This window comes from Nannobrachium achirus (assembly GCF_963921795.1).
Source record: "Nannobrachium achirus genome assembly, chromosome: 24".
Taxonomy (NCBI): Eukaryota; Metazoa; Chordata; class Actinopteri; order Myctophiformes; family Myctophidae; genus Nannobrachium; species Nannobrachium achirus.
The window spans coordinates 17292678-17317509 of NC_137831.1; the positions used below are offsets into that span (position 1 = coordinate 17292678).

Here is a 24832-nt window from a genome sequence, read left to right on the forward strand (position 1 = left end):
CACCAACAAAACATAAAACTTAGCAACATAACAGAAACATTTTTTTTAAAAACTACCAAGACCAAATATGCAGTATATTAGTATATTTTTATTTTGACAAGAAAGCATGAACAAGGTATTTACAAAGGATAATGACATACAATATAACTGACTGCATTCACAGACTTAACATCGCTAATGGCAAAAGTGGTAACAGAATAAACTACAAGTACAGTATTACCAGTATCAGTGATTCATTCCATCATATTCATATAGATATTTAGACAATTGTAAGGCAACAATATTAGTAAAATATGCATCACCGTAATTACGGTCAAGTTACAATACACTTCACCTACATATTTTCTGACCCCCTTATCATCATTCTCAACACTAGGTTACCACATTAGTCCGTGTGTAATTCAGAAAACTTAGACATATTTTATTAATAGACATATAATTTTTTCTATTTAGCACCCATATTAGTGAACTCCAGAATGTGTGTATTTTGAGATCTGTGACAGCTTACATATCCGTATGTGTGAGCTCATGTCGTCGTAGATTGTATGACTGAGTAAAACCCTTTCCACATTGACCACAAGGAAAGGGCTTAAACCCTGTGTGCACTAGTTGATGTTTTTTAAGGTATTGCATTTGAGCGAAGTGTTTCCCACACAGATCACATCCATAGGGTTTTTCACCAGTGTGAATTCGATGATGTCTTATTAAGTCCCCGTTTGTCTTAAACTCACTCCCACACTGGTCACAGTGATACGGTTTAATGCCTGTGTGAATTCTCTGATGTATTTTAAGGGTTTGCCTGTGAGCAAAGTGTTTCTCACACAGATCACATTCATAGGGTTTTTCACCAGTGTGAATTCGATGATGTCTTTTTAGGTTGAACATCCTAGCGAAGCATTCTCCACATTGGTCACAGCTGTGATGCTTAGGTTTAGCCATGGTTCTTTGTTCACTTACTGATGGTAGGACAGGGAATCCAGAAGGATGATGCACCACTGGATTGGAAACAAAAGGGAAGATAGTTCATAAGTTAAACAATGGAATGGTAACACTTACTTAAAGATCACCTTTATAATACACTATAGGACTAATCACATTTATAATGTGCTAATGCAAAGACGTTTTTTAATGTGCTTATAATTTAAAAAAAAACTTTTTTAATGTATTATAAGTGTGGGCATAATGTATTATAAGCTCGATGGGATAGTGTTTATAACCGCCTTAACTTGGCTGGTTATAAAAGTTATTATGTATCTTTATCAAAACACAATAATTAAAACATAATCATAAACAAGCGGTTATTAGCATGCATTAATAATGCAATAGGCATGAGGGCAAGTTAGTGATAATAAAAGCACATGGATTCAAAGAGTTAAAAAATGGGCAATAGTAAAATATACTACATTTGACTAATGTTAATCTAACCAATCAAAACAGTTAAAAACAAATTAAACAAACTGGCAAGACTATAACTTACAGAGTTCTTGTTGGCCTTTTGGTACATCCTGTTCATCAGAATTGTTTCTGGTGCAGTCTAGAGAGTTCATCTTCATCTGAAGTTTGGAGTCCACAGTCAGTTATGGTTGAAATGATTTGATATCCTGAAGGAGTTGTGGAGACATTACAACTGCACACTCTTCTAATACTAGAGAGCCTGATGTGGAGCCACTAACTGCTTCAATGATTGGCCGAAGAGGAGTGCAATAGAACCATTTTTCCACCAATCACACCATCACTCACTAGGTACAGTCTTCCAATTGTTAAATATTTCACAAGGTTTGTGGTTGTTGTCATTACAACAATAAATAATACATTAAATAATAATAAAACATTTTCAAAAATAACAACCCTAAGAATTTTCAACCAGAACCAAAATGCACAAAACATAAAATATTGCCACATAACAAAAAATATTTAAAAAATAACACTTAAGAATTTCATTCAACACTAAAACGCACAAAACATAAAACTTTGCAACATAACAGAAAATATTACAAAAATAACAACCCTAAGAATTTTCAACCAGAACCAAAACGCACAAAACATAAAATATTGTCACCTAACAGAAATTACAAAAATAACAACCCTAAGAATTTCAATCACCACTAAAACGCATAAAACATAAAACTCTGCAACATAACAGAAAAACTTTACAAAAATAACACCACTAAGAATTTCAACCAGAGCCAAAACACACAAAGCATAAAACTTTGCAACAAAATAGAAAAATATTACAAAAAAAATAACACCACTAAGAGTTTCATTCACCACCAAAACGCACACAGCATTAAACTTTGCCACATAACAAAAATAGTTAAAAAATAACACCACTAAGAGTTTCATTCACCACCAAAACGCACAAAACATTGTCATGTAACAGAAAAATATTTTAAAAATAACACCACTAAGAATTGCGGCTACCACTAAAACGCATACAAAATAAAACACCCTAAGATTTTCAATCGCCACTAAAACGTATAAAACAAAACTTTGCATAACAGAAAAAATATTACAAAAATAACAACACTAAGAATTTTCAACCAGAACCAAAACATAAAACCATGCCATGTAACAGAAAAATATTTAAAAAAAAATAACACCACTAAGAATTGCGACTATCACTAAAACACACAAAACATAAAACTTTGCAAACATAACAGAAAATATATAACAACCCTAAGAATTTTCAACCAGAACCAAAACGCACAAAACATAAAACTTTTTACCACATAACAAAAATATTTAAAACATATCACCACTAAGAATTTCATTCATCACTAAAACGCACAAAATCAGAACCAAAACATAAAACCGTGCAATGTAACAGAAACATATTTTCAAAATAACAACCCTAAGAATTTTCAACCAGAACCAAATGTACAAAACATAAAATATTGCCACCTAACAGAAAATATTACAAAAATAACAACCCTATGAATTTTCAACCAGAACCAAAACGCACAAATATATAACAACCCCAAGAATTTCAATCATCACTAAACGCATAAAAACATAAAACTTTGCAGCATTACAGAAAAGATATTACAAAAATAACACCACTAAGAATTGCGACTATCACTAAAACGCACAAAACAGAAAACTCTGCAACATAACAGAAAAATATATTACAAAAATAACTACTGAGATTTCCAACGAGCACAAAATCATACAAAAACAGCAAATATTGCAAAAATAACATCACTGAGAATACCAACGAGCACAAAACCAAACAAAAACAGCAAATATTGCAAACGTCACAAGATTTGTGTGTTCCTGTCTCTGCTAAAAGACACAAATCTTTTCATCTTTGTACATGTAATATCATCCATGTTACAATACAACCCACCTGCGTATTTTATGTAATGATGTACTGTGCACTGCCATGTAGATATGTTTGCTAGTTGTAGAGCGTGATCTAGATGTCTCAGTGATGTCTCCGTTCCTTTTGCTGACATATCCTGGACATATTATGTAGCCCATGTAGGACCCTTATTGTGTGTTTTGGTGCTAGTTGAGATTCTCAGTGCTGTTATTTTTGTCTGATTTGTGCTAGTTTAAATTTTCTTAGAGATGTTTTTGCAGTAATATTAGTTTTGTTTGTTTTTGTGTTAGTTGTAATTCTCTGTGACGTTTGCAATATTTGCTGTTTTTGTTTGGTTTTGTGCTCGTTGGTATTCTCAGTGATGTTATTTTTGCAATATTTGCTGTTTTTGTATGATTTTGTGCTCGTTGGAAATCTCAGTAGTTATTTTTGTAATATATTTTTCTGTTATGTTGCAGAGTTTTCTGTTTTGTGCGTTTTAGTGATAGTCGCAATTCTTAGTGGTGTTATTTTTGTAATATCTTTTCTGTAATGCTGCAAAGTTTTATGTTTTTATGCGTTTAGTGATGATTGAAATTCTTGGGGTTGTTATATATTTGTGCGTTTTGGTTCTGGTTGAAAATTCATAGGGTTGTTATTTTTGTAATATTTTCTGTTAGGTGGCAATATTTTATGTTTTGTACATTTGGTTCTGGTTGAAAATTCTTAGGGTTGTTATTTTGAAAATATGTTTCTGTTACATTGCACGGTTTTATGTTTTGGTTCTGATTTTGTGCGTTTTAGTGATGAATGAAATTCTTAGTGGTGATATGTTTTAAATATTTTTGTTATGTGGTAAAAAGTTTTATGTTTTGTGCGTTTTGGTTCTGGTTGAAAATTCTTAGGGTTGTTATATATTTTCTGTTATGTTTGCAAAGTTTTATGTTTTGTGTGTTTTAGTGATAGTCGCAATTCTTAGTGGTGTTATTTTTTTTTAAATATTTTTCTGTTACATGGCATGGTTTTATGTTTTGGTTCTGGTTGAAAATTCTTAGTGTTGTTATTTTTGTAATATTTTTTCTGTTATGCAAAGGTTTGTTTTATACGTTTTAGTGGCGATTGAAAATCTTAGGGTGTTTTATTTTGTATGCGTTTTAGTGGTAGCCGCAATTCTTAGTGGTGTTATTTTTAAAATATTTTTCTGTTACATGACAATGTTTTGTGCGTTTTGGTGGTGAATGAAACTCTTAGTGGTGTTATTTTTTAACTATTTTTGTTATGTGGCAAAGTTTAATGCTGTGTGCGTTTTGGTGGTGAATGAAACTCTTAGTGGTGTTATTTTTTTTGTAATATTTTTCTATTTTGTTGCAAAGTTTTATGCTTTGTGTGTTTTGGCTCTGGTTGAAATTCTTAGTGGTGTTATTTTTGTAAAGTTTTTCTGTTATGTTGCAGAGTTTTATGTTTTATGCGTTTTAGTGGTGATTGAAATTCTTAGGGTTGTTATTTTTGTAATTTCTGTTAGGTGACAATATTTTATGTTTTGTGCGTTTTGGTTCTGGTTGAAAATTCTTAGGGTTGTTATTTTTGTAATATTTTCTGTTATGTTGCAAAGTTTTATGTTTTGTGCGTTTTAGTGTTGAATGAAATTCTTAAGTGTTATTTTTTAAATATTTTTTGTTATGTGGCAATATTTTATGTTTTGTGCATTTTGGTTCTGGTTGAAAATTCTTAGGGTTGTTATTTTTGAAAATGTTTTATTATTATTTAATGTATTATTTATTGTTGTAATGACAACAACCACAAACCTTGTGAAATATTTAACAATTGGAAGACTGTACCTAGTGAGTGATGGTGTGATTGGTGGAAAAATGGTTCTATTGCACTCCTCTTCGGCCAATCATTGAAGCAGTTAGTGGCTCCACATCAGGCTCTCTAGTATTAGAAGAGTGTGCAGTTGTAATGTCTCCACAACTCCTTCAGGATATCAAATCATTTCAACCATAACTGACTGTGGACTCCAAACTTCAGATGAAGATGAACTCTCTAGACTGCACCAGAAACAATTCTGATGAACAGGATGTACCAAAAGGCCAACAAGAACTCTGTAAGTTATAGTCTTGCCAGTTTGTTTAATTTGTTTTTAACTGTTTTGATTGGTTAGATTAACATTAGTCAAATGTAGTATATTTTACTATTGCCCATTTTTTAACTCTTTGAATCCATGTGCTTTTATTATCACTAACTTGCCCTCATGCCTATTGCATTATTAATGCATGCTAATAACCGCTTGTTTATGATTATGTTTTAATTATTGTGTTTTGATAAAGATACATAATAACTTTTATAACCAGCCAAGTTAAGGCGGTTATAAACACTATCCCATCGAGCTTATAATACATTATGCCCACACTTATAATACATTAAAAAAGTTTTTTTTTAAATTATAAGCACATTAAAAAACGTCTTTGCATTAGCACATTATAAATGTGATTAGTCCTATAGTGTATTATAAAGGTGATCTTTAAGTAAGTGTTACCATTCCATTGTTTAACTTATGAACTATCTTCCCTTTTGTTTCCAATCCAGTGGTGCATCATCCTTCTGGATTCCCTGTCCTACCATCAGTAAGTGAACAAAGAACCATGGCTAAACCTAAGCATCACAGCTGTGACCAATGTGGAGAATGCTTCGCTAGGATGTTCAACCTAAAAAGACATCATCGAATTCACACTGGTGAAAAACCCTATGAATGTGATCTGTGTGAGAAACACTTTGCTCACAGGCAAACCCTTAAAATACATCAGAGAATTCACACAGGCATTAAACCGTATCACTGTGACCAGTGTGGGAGTGAGTTTAAGACAAACGGGGACTTAATAAGACATCATCGAATTCACACTGGTGAAAAACCCTATGGATGTGATCTGTGTGGGAAACACTTCGCTCAAATGCAATACCTTAAAAAACATCAACTAGTGCACACAGGGTTTAAGCCCTTTCCTTGTGGTCAATGTGGAAAGGGTTTTACTCAGTCATACAATCTACGACGACATGAGCTCACACATACGGATATGTAAGCTGTCACAGATCTCAAAATACACACATTCTGGAGTTCACTAATATGGGTGCTAAATAGAAAAAATTATATGTCTATTAATAAAATATGTCTAAGTTTTCTGAATTACACACGGACTAATGTGGTAACCTAGTGTTGAGAATGATGATAAGGGGGTCAGAAAATATGTAGGTGAAGTGTATTGTAACTTGACCGTAATTACGGTGATGCATATTTTACTAATATTGTTGCCTTACAATTGTCTAAATATCTATATGAATATGATGGAATGAATCACTGATACTGGTAATACTGTACTTGTAGTTTATTCTGTTACCACTTTTGCCATTAGCGATGTTAAGTCTGTGAATGCAGTCAGTTATATTGTATGTCATTATCCTTTGTAAATACCTTGTTCATGCTTTCTTGTCAAAATAAAAATATACTAATATACTGCATATTTGGTCTTGGTAGTTTTTAAAAAAAATGTTTCTGTTATGTTGCTAAGTTTTATGTTTTGTTGGTGTTGTATGGGGTTGTGTAGTTATGTTGATGTGTATGAGGGCTATGTTTTATTAAAATTGTATGGTGAAACACACTATTGAGATGAAAATAGACAGGTATCATTGAATAGCAAATCCTTCATACCACATATCTATGTCAGTTGTAATATTTACATTATAACAACATTATGTATCTTGTGATAAGTATTGGCTGTTCAGCAAACTAATGGAGACTTGATGAGCTTGGGCACCCGTATGCGTTGATTCAAAGACCATAATACCCCACATTTCAGAATATTGTGGGGCTATTCTACAAGTGAAATTAATAATTGTTTTAAAAACACACTAAATAGTCATCTTAGACATACACTATACTGAAAATATACCATATCAACTGTGTTTGATGGGGAAAATATTGGGGCTGTATGGGAGCTCTGATGAAATTCATATGGATAATGGCTTTTACATATACTCAGATTCATTGTTTGTCACAAAATAATATGTGATCACCCTATCCCCAGCAACTTACACAACGAATACACAAATCTTTGTTAGTGATTCAACCTATCATATATAACTATACCCCCTACTACACCTGTCAACTTAGTGCTCCATGAGTACATCTGACACATAATTTCAGAAAAAAGGCCTGTATGATGGGTTTGCAATTCCATCTGAAATAAGCATCATTACACATTACATGAATACACAGACAATCAGTCCTCATATCTATGCTGTTTGAGATTTGTTCACAAAAAGAGCAAAATAGTTTTCTCATAGCCACCTAATGTATCAGGTCTGTCACCTATAGCTAAGCTTTGTAGATAACCACCCTCTGGGCCCCATGCAATATGGATAACATTTGCCATTTAGCTCCGGTGTCCTGATTAACCAAAGAGAAAAACAATCTGAAATCTGTACATTTAGACTATGCAGTATAGGTTGTATCCCAATGCATAGCATTATACATAAATTCTATCTACAGTAATTACATAATGTCCTATCACATCAGCCTACCATATAGCATATAATAGCGTACAATATGTGCTGTGGCAACATGCTATGGGTTATGATGCTGTATGTATAGTTAAATATTTAGATTATACGCAATATGTTGTACAATTTAAGGAATACCTAGTCTTTTAACCCATCTATAGATAATATACTATAACAAATAAATGTTTTCAGTGTATTGGACTAATGTCACAAAAACTTTAAAAATGTTAACATATTCATGTAATGGGATGTTTTAGTGAATATAATGTAAATCGAATGAACATGGTTAGTCTCTTGCATATCATAAGGTTTAAACACAGCGATACCCCATATTTGGGGCTGTTGAGATTTGTTCACACAAAAAGAGTAAACTAGTTTTCTCACAGACTGCATGTAACAGGTATCTTTTACCAATTTGGGATTCAAGTGGTTAAAACACTAATATAAGGTTATTTTCAATCTGTCATTGCCTTGTTGGTATAATTGTAACTTGTTTGTTATGGGATGGGTCGATAGTTGTAACTGAGACCATTGGGGGGTTAATATCAGATAAACATAATAGAAAAGCCCCTCATTTACCAATACTCTGTGGAGACAGTCAGTAGCCTGGTAAGAATTAATAGACCTATAGGGAATTGACATGTAACAAAATGATCTGACTGGTTGAATAAAACAGTAACTGGTTGATCATTTTCAATTTTAACATTATGGTGGCTTTAGTGCTTATGTTATCATTTGATTAGAGATTATACCAACCAAACCATACACATTTATGTTAAGAATATATCACAGAAAAAGTTAAAATAGCAGATCTACAAAGCTGACACTCTATAATTCTTTGTAATATTAGGACATTGTCATGTGTATTACCAGTAGTAGTCAGTCATACTAGTGAAAATAGCCGATCTACAAGTTGGGTTCCTCTCTCATTTTGTAATGTTAATGAGAAATACATTTAATATTTTATAGATACAACTACTGACCACGCAAATAATCCCCCTAGTCACAACCCAACGAATCCATGAATAAATCACAACATATTCCAATATATTATTCAACATGATTTCCTCATGCAAATAATACTTTCAAACATCACCCCCCCAGTGAAAATAATAGATAGGCAAGGTATTACCCCAAAATAACACATCTACAAGCTGTTAGCCTATGGGTTCAAAATAGCCCGTCTACAAGCTGGTACTCAAAATAACAATCTACAAGCTACAAGCAAATGTAATTATTAATGGACAATACAAATAGTATTTTACCACTGCAGTACACACATGTTCCTATGACCATATCATGGACAATAACAAATCCACCCACCTGCTACCCATCATCATTTTGTAATATTAATACAATGTCATGTGTAGTACCAGTTCTGACCACTATGGCTGCGTTTAGTGATAAGGCAGACTATATTTTCAGTATATTATTCAACAGGGACATCCCTCAAGCCTATAATACTGTTACAGCACAGATGCAGTACCACTAGTGACCACTCACATAGACATGGGTGACTCTTGTCATGGCAATCACTATGGCAGTTGGTCAACAGTTGCACATCTACAAGGAGTAGCATAAACAATGGCAGTTGGCCAGAAGTTGCACATTCTGGTTGCCTCACGTTGCATCAACTATACCATGACAACACACTTTAATGTGCGTTTAATATCAAATAGTTACAGAGGGTTAGAGTAGATTGCTACTGTATGTGCTGTCATTCCGCAATACACAACCGTTGGCCAGAAGTTGCACATTCTACTTGCAACACATTGCATCAACTATGCAGACAAACCTTTATCATCACAGCATACACACACCCTCTCATAATAAGCCACCCCCCTACCATGACAATACACTATCAGTTTTTAGCTCAGAATAAAGTTGGCCAACAGTTGCACAAACACACACACACTTTCAGATCATTTAATTCATTTCATCTTAACCCCCAACCCTAAGCATTAAATCATTAGCACTGCAATGATCAATGGTAACAGACAAACCTTTATCATCTCTAGAAGCCATGATTCTTACAAATGCCTAAAATAGCAGATCTACAAGTACATATTGTGTCGCGCCGTGAGGCGTTGTGAGCTTGTAGGTTGGTACCTTTTAATAGGTAATGTTCATATTAGATCAACAACTTCCTTTCAACTATTTAAAACAGCGCTATCCTCTTACTTTGAAACTACCTGATCATGCTTTCATCAATTGCTAATTAACAGTATAACAGATCTTTAAGTGTTTTGCTAAGCAGAGTAGGGGGGACTTGGTACAACATATGTAGTTATTTCACCTACTTTTACACTTGATTTTATTTCTTTTACCCTATAAAACCATGGTATGGCCTATGATCACATTATATTTTATCGAATGGCTGATTAGTTATGAGAAGCTTTCAAATAACAGGTTACCTAATGTTAGTGTGATAAGAGATACAGTCAGTAGAGTACTGTAGATAAGAAGACTTGTGAAAAATTAGGAAGTTTAGGATTAACTAACCAGAGATGGGGGCACTTGGTACAACATGTAGTTATTTCACCTACTTTTACACATGATTTAATTTTTGTTTACCCTTTTAAATATCTTATGTATAAACACATTGTTTTATCGAATGACTGATTGTCGTGTAACACTTTCAAATGACAGATCAGCTACTGCTTGTATGATCAGAGAAAGATATAGAGTACCCTCTTGGTGTCATCTGTGGGGGGTCAGATAAGGGTAATTAGATACCTTGATAAGGAAATATATTTGTGCACCCTGTCATACAGTACCCAATATGACTATGCATGGGTGGAAGGGTTTTGAAATCACAGGTGTAGATGAAACTAAATTATAATGTAGGTTTAATATCAACTAAGGGCTTCAGAGTTAGTAAAGGGGGTCCTCAAAAGCTTCCAATCATTTTATATTAACACTGTAGAACTGTACACAAAAATAGCAGATCTACATGCATACAATGAGACGTTGTGAGCTTGCAGATTGGCTATTTTCGCAAAGAGGTTTGGTGTAGGGGGACAAAATAGCAGACCGAGTACAGAGTATAATACCAATTTATTAGGTAATGATGGCTCAAGTGGTTAATTATGAAAAAAAAACACCCCATGATGTGTAGATCAGTCTTTTAGACAACAATGGTTACACCGATTATACGATGTAATCCAATGATACATGTTTGGTACATCTAATTATCATTTACTATGATACACTGCTTGCATCACGTTAGAATGGAAGACTTCAGCCCCTGCACTACCATCTCCGCAATAATGTTGTAAGGAGTTGCACATCACCTGGCAGTTGGCCAGAAGTTGCACAGCACGTTGCTCAACTATGCAGACAGGCACATGAAGCACTCACAAACCCGCACTCTGCTCTCTATCTCTCAACAAGATGAAAACACCCCTAAATGCATACAGTAAGATAAACATGACATCAATCATAATGATATACTACAGTACTTTAAACTATAAACCACAACATTACAATCATTAATTTATGCAACAATTAAAATATTTTAATTTAATCATTAATTTATTCAATTAATTTAATTTAATCATTAATTTATTCATTAATTAAAACAGCGCCACTTTTCCCCCTAGTGGTCACAAATGATAAAAATGCGCACCCTATTAGACTACTTGCACACACATGCAGAGAGAGTAAGTTTAATCTAAAAAGTCTCCATTCAAATTAAATATAGAAAACAATCATTCATTCACCCATGGTTGCATCAGGCCAACTGGCTGTCAGCTCCTTAAATAATAACGTCTCGAGACGAGAACCAGTAATTTGGGTCTTTACAATGTGAACAAGCTGTAGAGTCTATTGCCTGTTGACTCACTGTTTGTGCTTTGTCGTGTACACCGCCCCCGATCACTGCTGGATGCCATCCAAAAAGCTTGCATTTGGAGCTTAGGCCTAATGGCCTATACTGTATAGACCATTAACTTTACTAAAAATACACAGCACAGCTAATAGCGTTCCAGTTCCTCTTCTTTGCGATTACTTTGACTTATTTAGTGGATTATCCATCATGTAGATCAGCTATTTTCAGGGAAGACAATTGGACCAAGTACAGAGCCCTGTGGGGGGACAGTAAGTAGGGATTAAAGTGATTAAAATGTGTTTTTTATGAAGCTGGGTGTGGGGAATTTGCGAGGTAACTTCTTCTATTTAGAGCAACCTATGGACCTAGGTCTATGAAAGCAAGCTCAAAAGAAGTGACTAGGCTACGGCTATTTGGAAATAGATGATCTAAAGCTCTCAATGCGTCGCGATGCGAGGCGTTGTGAGTTTTGTAGATCTTCTATTTAAAAAATAATAATGAGACTGTAACTTTTGGAATATTTTAGGAAACAAGCCCAAATAAGCAACTACTTTTGTACAAACACATATAAATACTGATAATAAAATAAAATAAAACACATCCAGCAATCACCGATATTTACAAGCAACCTACTGTAGCAGACAACACTGCTTATGTTTCAGATAAGAGAGCACAGATCAGTGACAACAAGCACCGCCTATGGCGCGTGTATCAAAAAAGCATCCCGCTACGGGCAGTGGAGATGCCCCTATACTCTATAGAGACGCCCTTTTAACAAGACAAAGCCTGCACTTGACACTTTGTGCTGTGCTCAAAATAAACGTGACACTTTGTACTGTGAAAGGCCTCTCATTTCATTTATCTTCTATGCTGGGTGTTTTTTAATGGGTTGGCATGGTACAAAAGAGAAATTAGAATTTGTGAAAACAGCTCACAACACACGTTTTGAAAAGATAAAATTATACTGTCTTTTTTTGTTCACTGCTAGAAAATGCAGACACATAACTGTTTATTTACAACAGCCAAAAATGTAATACATTTGTAAAACATGGGCTGTAGGAAACAATTAAGGGAACCATAAAATGTGAATTAACATTCATACTCACTAGTTGCAGTTCCATAAAGCTTATTCGAAGTCGCCTTTACTTTAACATTAAAACCCGAACTACTGTCATACTTTAAACTAGTTGTTGGCAACAGGCTTTGGACAATCAGAGGCAAGCGAACGAGAGGGGCGTCTCCACTGCCCGTAGCGGGATGCTTTTTTGATACACGCGCCTACAGCACAATCAATCCTCTTGGGTTCCAGAGGAGTTCACTGTTGTGCAGCGCTGCAAAACGCTTTCCTTTGGCATTCCCTGATGATGTTTTACTGTAGATTTCTTTATATGACAGGTACAGTATAGATTGTGGTCAGACTCAGAGGAGGGAGAGGGAGTTACTGTATATCTGTGTCAGCTCTTGGCTGCAAGCGGCATCAGACATTGCTCAGTGTGTACCATCCTTCAGCAGAGACTAATTGACTCACTAAAGCCCTGTACTTGCTGTAAATATTAGACATTAAATAAGTAATAGCCTAGAGTGCGTGCGTGCGTGCGTGCGTGCGTGCGTGCGTGCGTGCGTGCGTGCGTGCAAGTGTAGAACTTGCACGAAAACTAATTTCACCCACTGTGCGTGTGTGCGTGTGTTGAGAGAGAGATTTCAATGTTCACAATGTTCCTGAACGATTCCTTAACGGTTCCCTTTAATGATTCCTATATTTAAAAAATATATGAATAAAAGATTTTTGATGAACATAAATCCAATCATACATACATACATTCTTAAAGTGAGGTCCAGGGACCCTCATTCCCCTTAACTCTAAGAGTTAATGGAAACAAATGAACACTCTCAGAGTTATGGTGGTCCTTGAAATTAAAATGGTTTGAGAACCCACTGCTATTGTAATTGTACAGCCGACGAGAAGTCCACATAACCGGTTAAAAAAAAAAAAAAAATGTTCCAGAAACGGATCCAAATGTGATGGAACAGATTCCACTTCCACAATGTTGGATTGAAGTGGTTAAGGGTTAATAATAATGATGATGATGATGATGATGATATAGCGCTTTTCTAAGTCGCTTTACAGAACACGAGAGAAACAAGTTTATTAGGGGAGAAGAACAGGTTAAAAAGCTTAAAAACTTGAAAAGAAAGGTTTACGGGTTAATTAGTTAAAAGTGCCCGAATAAACTGTCTTGACTTTATTCATCTTGCATTTTATGTAACGAGCTATAATGTTTCCACCTGTCTGTCTGTCTGTCTGTCTGTCTGTCTGTCTGTCTGTCTGTCTGTCTGTCTGTCTATCCTGTCTGTCTGCAGGTCCAGTCAGTGGGTCTCCAGGGAGACAGCCCGCCCAGTAGAACGGTCCACTTCAGAACCCTGGAGAGAACCGATCACTACCCCGCCGGTGTTCTGGACCACCGTAAGCACGCACACACGTGTACATGTGTAAACATTCAGTACCAATGCATTGTCTCTCCCAATACGGCAAGCGAGTGACTGATTTGACCATGTCAAACGTTTGACTGGAAGGGAGTTCCCTCGACGGCACACGTTGGCTAGAAGCTGTGTTGATTTTGACATCAAATTTTGTCATAGTCTTTTGAATACAATTTCATTCAGTTTTAGTCGTATTTCAGTCGTCTGAAATTGTTTAGTTTTAGTCAAGTTTTAGTTGACTAAATCTATAGTTGATTCTGGCGACCGGGAACGGCACCAGATGATTGGCTATTTAAGCAATATTACACAAGAGGGTGTGCATTATTCTGGTTATTGGCACACCACCAGCCTTGCTGCAGGAACGAGGCGACAGGGCTGAAGTTCCAATAACGACAAAGCACAACCCTCAAGTGTAATATTGCAATTATACAACACTTACCCATAAAAAAACATGTCAACTTCATTTCATTGTAATGCGATATTCGATTGAATTTGAAATGTATAGTTTTTAATGGCACATTTAGTTACTATGTCCCTGAACATGAAAACTGCTTGCATAGCCACTTAGCATAGTGTTGGGAGAGGGAGCCCTGCAGCTACTTTGCAACCGGCACTGCAGATTCTTTTGTTTGATGAGACACGTTCCAAAATGCTCATTATCATCACGGGTAGATAGCGATTTCAACCAATCAGATTGCTTCGTCGGAACTACCCATTAAAATGTGATGCCTCAACTCCTACAATTCCAAGTGCTTGCCAGGGTATTTTGGTGGGGTCGCGACCCGAAAAGGTTTGTCTATTTTGTCAAGCACTGAACTATAAAAGCTGATATTTTATAAAAAGTGTCGGACGGCTTGCAGAATGTATACGCCAAATGAAAAATCTAATTTCATTTGAACCGTGGCTTAATTTCAAACCCTGATCACAGTGGCAGGAGGCGTCACGCATCATCGCTTCTAATCATTCACCTGGACCTCTATGCCATGAATAAGAACATCCCTTCTTCCTTCTCTTCTCTTCTCTTCTCTTCTCTTCTCTTCTCTTCTCTTCTCTTCTCTTCTCTTCTCTTCTCTTAGACCATAGTATGTGTCGGACTTCCTAGATAAACTTTAGGAAGTGCTATACTCCTCCCAAAGTTTTGGTGACACGCACTTGGGCGTATGTCAAATCGACCGGCTTCATCGGGAATCGATTCCTTGCATTTTGCTAAGAGATACGTTACATAGTTAAATTGATATACATTTATTCGTGAATTAATAACAATTTTAACTTTTCCCAAATATGGAGATGACCGGCTTCATACCTCATGTCTGGCATCATAGTCCACATGAGACTGACACAGTATGTCCATATTGGCCATTCCAAGATATGGGCTTAATATTACTAGTAAGACACCCAAGGGTGGAATGCGACCTCAGGGTGACATGCAACCTCGCCCTAAAGGGCGAGGTCGCGCCAATTCTTTACAATCTGGCCAACCACAGCGTTTCTCTGACGATTCTAGTTGTTGTCATTCTGGGGGGAGTTTGTTCATGTTTTTGTGAGGGTATCAACCCTAGGAGCTCAGCACACTCACAGAATCATGGCACACTCACAGAATCAATGTTATGCCCATACATGGAGTTCCCTGACTATGTTATGTCAAAACATGCCCATATGTGGACATTACCAAATATGGGCATTTCCAGATATGTCCTTAATATTGATAACATTGGGACAGGGATCTCCATATATGGGCATGAAACATATGTTAATTAGTAAAGCCAAGCTTAGGTTTGATGCCTTGGGATTTCTATATTTGGACATAAGTGTGTACCCAATAGGTCATCATCTGGAAAGGTAGGGTGTAAATCAGAGTAAAGCAGGCTTTTGAGCTAGTTAGGGCCAGAGATTGATGACATCAGAAATCCCCATATATGGGCATAAAGGGATTTTGCTTTTGGGAATGCCCATCTATGGCATTTTTATTTTATTTTATCCTTTATTAATAAAAATACATGTATGTATCCATATACATATGGAGTTCAATATTGATGTTTTTGGAGAAGGTATGTTGTAAATATATGCTACTTAGTAAGGGGCCTCGGGTTAGATACTCTTTGTATGGCCTCTGGAGGTCCTTGGCGTCGGTTAGTAGTATAATGCCCAGCCCAGCACATAAGATGTGGGACGTCACAAAGCCTGCGGCCATGTATCATTTTCCATCAGGCCTGTTGGTTTTCACGCTCCAGTGCGGCGTTCATGCGCTGCAAGTCAATGGCAGACTTGGCAGTCAGACAGACAGCCATTGACTCCGGCCTAACAATGGCTACTTTCTATGACGGTAGTCCCATATGACATGATGGACTGGACTATCTCCATATATAGTGTTATCCACATTTCGTGTAGCTGCCCTGTACAGGAAGTGATGTCACAACTCGCTGACATCACACTGACATCACAGAGGCTTCGGAAGGACGGTCACGAGGCTTCGGACACTCAAGCGACACGATTCTTCAGTGTATATGCGACCTTCGGTCGCAATTATTATTTTTTTTTAAGATTTGTTTTGGGGCTTTTTATGCCTTTATTGATAGGACTGTTAGACTGACAGGAAATGGGGAGAGAGATGGGAAATGATATGCGGCAAAGGTCGTCCGGATCGGGAATCGAACCGGCGACGCCAGCAGGCATCATAGCCTAGTATGTGGTATGCGCCTTGACCACCAGGCCAGCGGGTGCCCCGGTATGGGCTTAATATTGATGACATCAGGGTTCTCCATATATGGGCATAAGGGACAAGGACGGAATGGTTAGCACCACTCAAATAGGGCCAAGGACAGGTGTGACCCGCGTCACAGCAACCACGCTTGCCATTTCCAATTGCATCTTTCCAGTTAATTGGGTGCGTTCGGAAATGCGCACTCAACGCACTGGTGTGCCATGTTGTCGTTCGTTTATTCGGTGCACCTGGTGCGTTGTCGTTCGGAAATCCAGTGCGCGGCACACCGGTGTGCTGAGTGCACGCACTGACCGACCCTACTCAGAAGATGGGGTTTGGCCGTGTGGTGCGTCAGTGCGGTGTTTTGATTGGTTAGTTTTCATCATGGCCATGTCTCGAGCGCTTCTCAGCTGTGAACAATGGAGGAAATGACCGCAAAATGCAGCATTTGCAGCTTCATTGGTCGTTTTGGGCTTGATAGTTTCACACGCATCAACGTGTAAACTAACAGCAGGTATGCCAATGTTAGGAATGACATCTCCTTTTAATATCAACGTTACGTTAGCAACTGCTGCTTTTCAGAAGGTTTACCTTCAGTGTTCAGAGTGAAAAAGTGCACAGCTGCCTCTTAACTGGTCGTTTGTAAATAAGCCACACTGAACGCACTCTACAACGTCACGCCCACTGCACTCACTACACTGAGCACACACCCGGTGCGGGTTTCCGAACGCACCCATTATATGGACCAAACACTCTTAACTAGAACTATCAGCACATAGACCAATTTTGTTATTATTTGAATTAAACAAAATCACTTACCCTACCTTTAATCCTCTCCTCTCCTCTCCTCTCCTCTCCTCTCCTCTCCTCTCCTCTCCTCTCCTCTCCTCTCCTCTCCTCTCCTCTCCTCTCCCCTCCCCTCCCGGCTCCACACACCGGCCCATTCTGAACTATTAGTTATGATTTACTGTCATTCCAAACGTCACAGTGAATGAATGTGGATTGCTGTGGGTTCTCTGCTGTTGTGTGTTGCAGATGAGCCGGCTATGGAGGGACTGGGCATGACTCCTAGCCTCCAGACTGGAGAGCTGCTTATCATCACTACAGTGTTACTGCTCTGGGCAGGTGAGTTATTACAGCATGCAGGCATCACTTTATAGGCCTTTAATATCACCCATTAAAGGACTGTTTCTCAAACAGTGGGTTGAGACCCATTTGTGGGTCGCTGACACATTTGTATGGGTACCTTGATTTTTTTCCCCTGCTTTTAGTTTTTAATTATTATTTCAAAACATATAAAAGCTTTTCATGAATAAAAAAAACATAATTAGTAGTGAAAATAGCCGATCAACAAGCTCACAACGTGGCACTAAACTTTGTGTTTTGAAACTTTGACTGTTGGCTCCATACTTGGTCTGCTCTTTTCCCTGTCTACACCAAATCTGTTCTCCAAAAATAGCCGATCTACACGCCCACAATGCGTTGTGAGCTTGTAGATCTTACAGTATGTGTGTTCCTATAACACAAAGATTTGGCGGCCCCCTTCTAGTAAATAGGGGGTCCCGGACCCCCTGTTGAAGACCCATGCACTAAAACCTTACTTGTGCTGCTTATACAGTACTTACTTTTGAGTCTAAGAAGTGAGTCTACTTACAGCTTTGATTTATGTTTTAATACATTGTACAGTACATACAGTATTACACCGCCAGGGTTGGAACTTGGAAGGCTAACATGGTCATACTGCACATGCCATGAGAGTACATCTGAGTAACTCATTCACTTTAGTGACATTATTCTGCCGTGTCATCACTGGCCGTGTGAACCCATAACTTAATAGGCTTATGATATTACCGCCCCCGTCATTACGGCACGAGCCCCTCATGACTGTAATTACATTTTTTTATTCCATTAAACGTAATGTCATTCAAGTGGCTTTGATATTGCTGGGGGCCAAAGGATCATGGCTCAAGGAGCTGACACAGATAACTCACTCCCTGCACCTATCATATAAAATGGTCAGGGGAAAAATAATCCACTCCCTATACCTCTTATATAAAATGGTCAGGGAAAGATGACTCACTCCCTATTACACCTCACAGAAAATGGTCGGGGAAAGCCAAATGGTTAAGCCGTTCTCTCAACACTCTTGCCCCGCTACACGTCCCACGCTCTAAGCTACTTACATCCTATGAATGTTGATGCCATTTTCCAAGTAAACAGTTTTGTTAGTATAGGCAGTCTGCTTTTCGTTCTTGGTCTGTTTTCTAAGGAAAGAACCTGCTTTTGGAGCAGGGTAGGTGTGCATTATTCAATCTCTCAAGACAGATTCTGCTAACCAGAATCTATGAGAAGGTTTCCTTTCTTTTCGTTAGTTTTTTTGCTTTTGTCTTTTTCTACAGAATGGGTTCCCAGATTGTGTGGGCAGAATTGGTGACCAAAATAATAACCCATAAATCATAAATAATACATAAGAAGAAGATTGAAGAAGAAGGAAGAAGAAGCTGCTACTTTGTGGGTGTATACCCTTTGTGGGTGCACACAATGCCTCGCACCGCTAGGCATTGTGTGCTTGTAGATCGACTATTCACTAGTTTTGTAGTGTTCTGCCCGAGAGTGACGATACGTTACTGTACATTTGCACATAAATGAAATGTGTCCTGTGCATTTAGCCCATCCCAAATGGCATTATTAACATGGCATCCGGGGAACATGTAGGGGTTAAGTGTATTGAGGCCTTATAGCTCAGTGGGTAGAGTAGAAAGGCCGCCTTGTAATCAAGAGGGTCACCGGTTCACCGATTCGCCTGCTCTATTTGTCGAAGTGTCAAAGAGCAAGACACTCAACCCCTTAACTGCTCCCATGAGCCTTTGTAATGGCACTTGCTGTATACTTACAGTAAGTGCCTAAAATGTCCACCGCAAGCCAGCATGCCAATGACCCCTGCATAACATGGATTACATGTTTCCTCAAACTCATCGTTATGTTATCTTTCCTGTCAGGAAGAAACCCCTCATCTCCATATTAACAGATTAGTAGTAACTAGGTAGATTTAAACTTTTAAGTCAGAGAAGGTCATAAAAATATAACAAAATAGCTGATCTACAAGCTCAATGTTCTGCGAATCCTCTGAAAATCTATTGTCTTGCCAATGGCATGATACGTGAAGTTTTGAAATGGCACATCTGTATGATCAAAACAACAACAACATTATAATGGTGTGTAAAACACGGACACATTGACCCCTGATCTTATGTCCTCTCAATCTCGCCCCCCCCTCCCTCCTCCCAGCTGTGATTGCGCTGTTCTGCCGTCAGTATGACATCATCAAAGACAACGACTCCAACAGTGCCAAGGACAAGAACAAGAGGCCGTCGGTGCGCGCCGCCACCTCCTACTACAACCACTCCGCCACCAGCTCCCCCATCTACCACAACGGAGCTATACACAGCGGCAGGGTGAGACACACAGAACGCAAACATTGGTATATATGCACAATCTTGGGAAACTCAACAACAATATTTCATGATGCAGATCATGGGTACAGGAAGCATCGCCTCCTCCATATAATCTAGCCTCGTGAACCAGACTCAATCAGAAGGCAGGAGGAGTCTAGTTTACGAGGCTACATATTATCACAGACACTGAACAGAATTTTGCCAATGCCTTAGATCTTGACTTGGGCATTCCTGCAATCTGCACGCCTCTCACAACTTATTTATGGAGGCTTCCATATGTGAACACAAGCAGTTTATATTTTTAACCAAGCTGTATAATAGCATCCTTAAGACGTTGGCACCTTGGTAAGGAATGCCTCTTCCAGATTGTGGTCAAATGTACCTGCCACTCCTAAAATGGACACACACACACACACACATTTTGGTGCCCGACGAACTGGCCATCGGGTACCCCCGTGACGTACGTGGGACACGTGTGCACAATTGATTTTTTTTGCACGCTGTGTGTTTAAAACATGAGTGTTCTGGACAAAAGTAAAAATGGGCCTCCCCTCTTTCAATCTCGCAAGCAGCACAATTTGGCTTGACTTTTAATGAGAGCGCTCAGACAGCTGTGAGTTAACGAGGAGAGACGGCAGGGATAATAGCAAAGCCAATATGCAAGCAATACAGAGCAGTGCCAACAAAAAGGCTGCAAACATTTGCTGCTCTGCTTTGCAAACACAAGGATACACAATCATATCGATGATGAGCAGGATGATGATTGATTGTGATGTTGCACTAAAAACATTTAGTAATTATCATCACACAAACGGTGGCTGTTGTGCTTGGCGGGTCGGTGTGTGTGGTTTCCAAGATTGTTATGAAGCAAAAAATACGTTAAACTAGCGACTGAAAACATACAATGTTAATGAAAACGTTTATTAAGATGAGAAAATAAAGTGTAAAGTTCGCCAAATCCTCAGAGACTTCCATTGAGCTGATGGTTTTTTTGGTACCGAACAGCGACATCTGCTGGGCTATTAATTGGAACAGCAGCTCAAGGAGAACCCCGAAGCATCATTTCAAGAATGGAAACCCATTTAGGCCTAAGTCCGATTTGAAAAAATGCATTTGGGTCTCCATCCGGAGTCAATGGGGGTAAATGTATTATAATCAAATTATTGGCTTAGGAATGCGACAAAAACAACAAAATATTATGAACTCTGTCTCCAATATTAGAGAAAACCATACATGGTAAATATTTATTTTTATTTGAGATAGTTGAGAGTTCATTTCACTGTTTGTTTGATTATTTTACTGGTTATTTTAGTGCTGTTTTTTTATTTTACAGTAAAGGCCACTTTGAACGTTTCCTACTATAATTATAGTACAGACACTTATCCAGACACCACTACATCACTGGACAGACCTCTTTTGCAGGTTCCTCGCTAATTTGGTGGTAACTTGCTTTCACAATTTTAATATCCTTGATTTGTTTAACGCGATTGACAAAATGTGATAAAAAAACTATCAATCACGGCCATTCATGCGATTAATTAGTTAATGTTTTAATCATTTGAAAGCCATATAATTACCCTTAATCACAGAGGATTTTTGGTAACATCTTAGTCATGGGAGCTGTTCGGCTTATGATGAATTGCCTTTGTGATCGTTCTGTTTTGCAATGCGCACACACACACACACACACACACACACACACACACACACACACACACACACACACACACACACACACACACACACACACACACACACACACACACACACACACACACACATACACACACACACACACATAGCTAGCAGACTGTGGATCATCATATCATATCGTCTCTGTCAGGTGCAGTGGCGTCAGTTCAGAAAAAGCTAAGGTATGGCAACATGACTGGTGTTCGCGCGCGTGCAAGACACCAGTCATGTTGTCATACCTTAGCAACCGGCATGATGGGCAGCCTTGAACAGTTGTTCAAGTGCAGCTAAACTTGGCATGTTAGTAAACGTGCCACAATTAACAATCATGCATTGCACCTGTGCAGCTGACCTGCAGAACCTGGGAATATACCATTTTGTCTAGATGGGGAGAATGAAAGTGTGGAGAATATAATTATAATACCTTGTTAAAGTGACCATTTTGTTAAATTTTGCATTTGAAGTTATTTTACCGTAATTTAACAACATAATAACCAGCACAGAGAGACAAAGAGACATTCATGGATTTATATTTAAAAGTAACTTTTATTTCCCCCCCTGGACCCAGGGTATGGCAGCTGCATACCCCTGCCATACCCAATTGACGCCCCTGGTCAGGTGAAAACTTCTTTCTTTTCAGGATTCAGATTCAAAAACAGCAAAAGTTGCAGATCGACAAGAATCAAACTTGTAGATCTGCTACTTTTGATGCTTTTGTTTGACGCTGTAGTAGGGGCGTTCATTGACAAAAGAAATTCAAAAATGTAAAAATATTGAGACTAGAAGAATTGCTCTTCCAAGCACAGGTCTCCGCCAAGTCAGGTACTGTAGGTTATTGTTGGCCTCCTGGTGGCGCTATAATAGTCCAATCTGCAAAGGGTGCCATGTCTTCTTCAGCCTTTCATGGAAATCTGACGCTGCATTCATGATTTGAGGCATTCAATTCCAAAAATGTGTTTGGCAAAAGTCGACCTGCTGGTGGTGGTTATAACAGGCCAATGTGAAAAGGGTGGCATTTGTTCCTTGACTTAGTGGGAATGTTGGTGAAATCACGTAGGCGAAATCACACCCAATCTTCATGATTTGAGGCATTTTGTTCAAAACATACCAATCTTTGGAAGCCTATGTTAGCCAATTAGGATGGAATATGAAATATCAGACAGATCGGACTTGAACACATGAATAAAGAGATACTGTGTACCGATTTCTGTTATTATTTTATAAAATCTGAAGGAGCAGTATTTATATATTTTTTTACATAAGTCGGACTCCTGGTGGCGCTATAAAAGCAGATGTGAAAAATGTAGGGCAAAGGTTTTTCCTGTACACACAACATTTTACACTGATCCAGGGGCGCTGGAACTCCCAAATCCCAAGGGGAGCTGAGCTTGGAGGAGTTCATGCGCATGCCGAAAATTCACGTTTTTTTATCCAGTTTTGGGTTATTTTTATTACGGTTTCAGGTGCTTATTTCCCGCACAACGGTGTAACAAGGAGCTGTATAGTTACTAGTTATTTTAGCACACAGTGCAACACACAGCATGCACGCACACACACACACAGGGTCACTCACGCACACACTACAAAATCGGGTATTATTTTTGTAACAGTTTTCTACTGTTTTTTATTCCCCATATACAACAGTGTTAGTTTGCAATAATGAGCCTACATACAGTTTCTAGTTCTCAAATAGACTTTGGTGTGCCATCAAAGCGGGATTTATTTTAAAACAAAATTTAAATTCGACTTTCCTTCTGACCGGAGGTGGCAAGGTGACCATGTGATTAGGTGACCATGTGATAATCAAACACCTTTTTTCAACATATTTTATTCCCCAAAGTCAAATACATTATTGTTTTAATATAGCTATGTGTGTGTGTATATATAGGCCTATATAAAAAAGAAAATAAAAATCGAAAAATGTATTTGTCTCCCCTCCCCACCACCAGGGGAGCTGCAGCTCCCTCAGCACCCCACTTCCAGCGCCCCTGCACTGATCGGTGGAGTTATAGGTAAAAACACAAATCAACATCTTTTAGCAGCACCATAAGGCTGATTTGAAAACATTCAAGTGTCATTTCTTCCTCTGCCTAGTGGGAATGTGTGTGCAAAATTCATGGAAGTCGCACTCTGTGATTTGAGGCATTTTGTTCAAAACGGAACACTCTTGCAAACTTTGGAAACCAATTTTAGCAGGATGGAAAATGAAAAATCTGAAAGACCCGTTTCATTTAATGACTTTAGAGCAGAGGTAGGTAACCTTAGGCATGGTTGCCAACATTGGCACAGGGGAGGGTGATCACTGGCAGAAGTTTTCTTTTTAAAATGTGGTCAGTTAAATGAAGACACCTAATTTACAGCAAATTACATCCTGCACATAATTCTACATTCATTAAAACTCTGAACTCTGACTGGAGATCGAGCGTCTGGGAGACCATTGCTATAGAGATGCTATGTACCGATACTGTATGCGTGATTTTTGGACAAAATCTGTAGGTGTACTATTGATTGATTGATTGATTGATTGATTGATTGATTGATTGAAGACTTTATTAGAAGTTTGCATAGGAAAAGGTACAGTTTCATGATGGTACAGTTCACTGGTACAAGGTCTACTAAAAGGAGATCCATGAAAAGACTAAGCTTATTTCCACAGGAAACCATTTAAGTATCTCATATAACATTGAATGACAGACGAATAGAACACAGTACTATGCAGTAGATATGTAAGGAAAAGAAAAATGAGAGAACAAAAAAAGAGTCTAAACAGTAAGTAAGTAAGTATATACAAAGAAGGGGCAGGGGAGGGTAGGGTTGGG

At 38.0% G+C, this 24832-nt stretch overlaps 1 protein-coding gene across 1 annotated transcript in view; it reads left to right on the forward strand.

Moving 5' to 3' along the window:
• The window catches only part of LOC308280038 (fibronectin type III domain-containing protein 4-like), a gene marked incomplete at its 3' end in the record, with an annotated part of 69321 nt that overhangs the window by 42561 nt on the left and 1928 nt on the right, over positions 1-24832 (forward strand). Inside the window, exons 4-6 of the mRNA XM_080720294.1 lie at positions 14046-14148; positions 17902-17991; positions 20155-20321. Coding sequence (XP_080576420.1) covers positions 14046-14148; positions 17902-17991; positions 20155-20321 — 360 coding nt within the window. The remainder of the gene's footprint in view (positions 1-14045; positions 14149-17901; positions 17992-20154; positions 20322-24832) is intronic.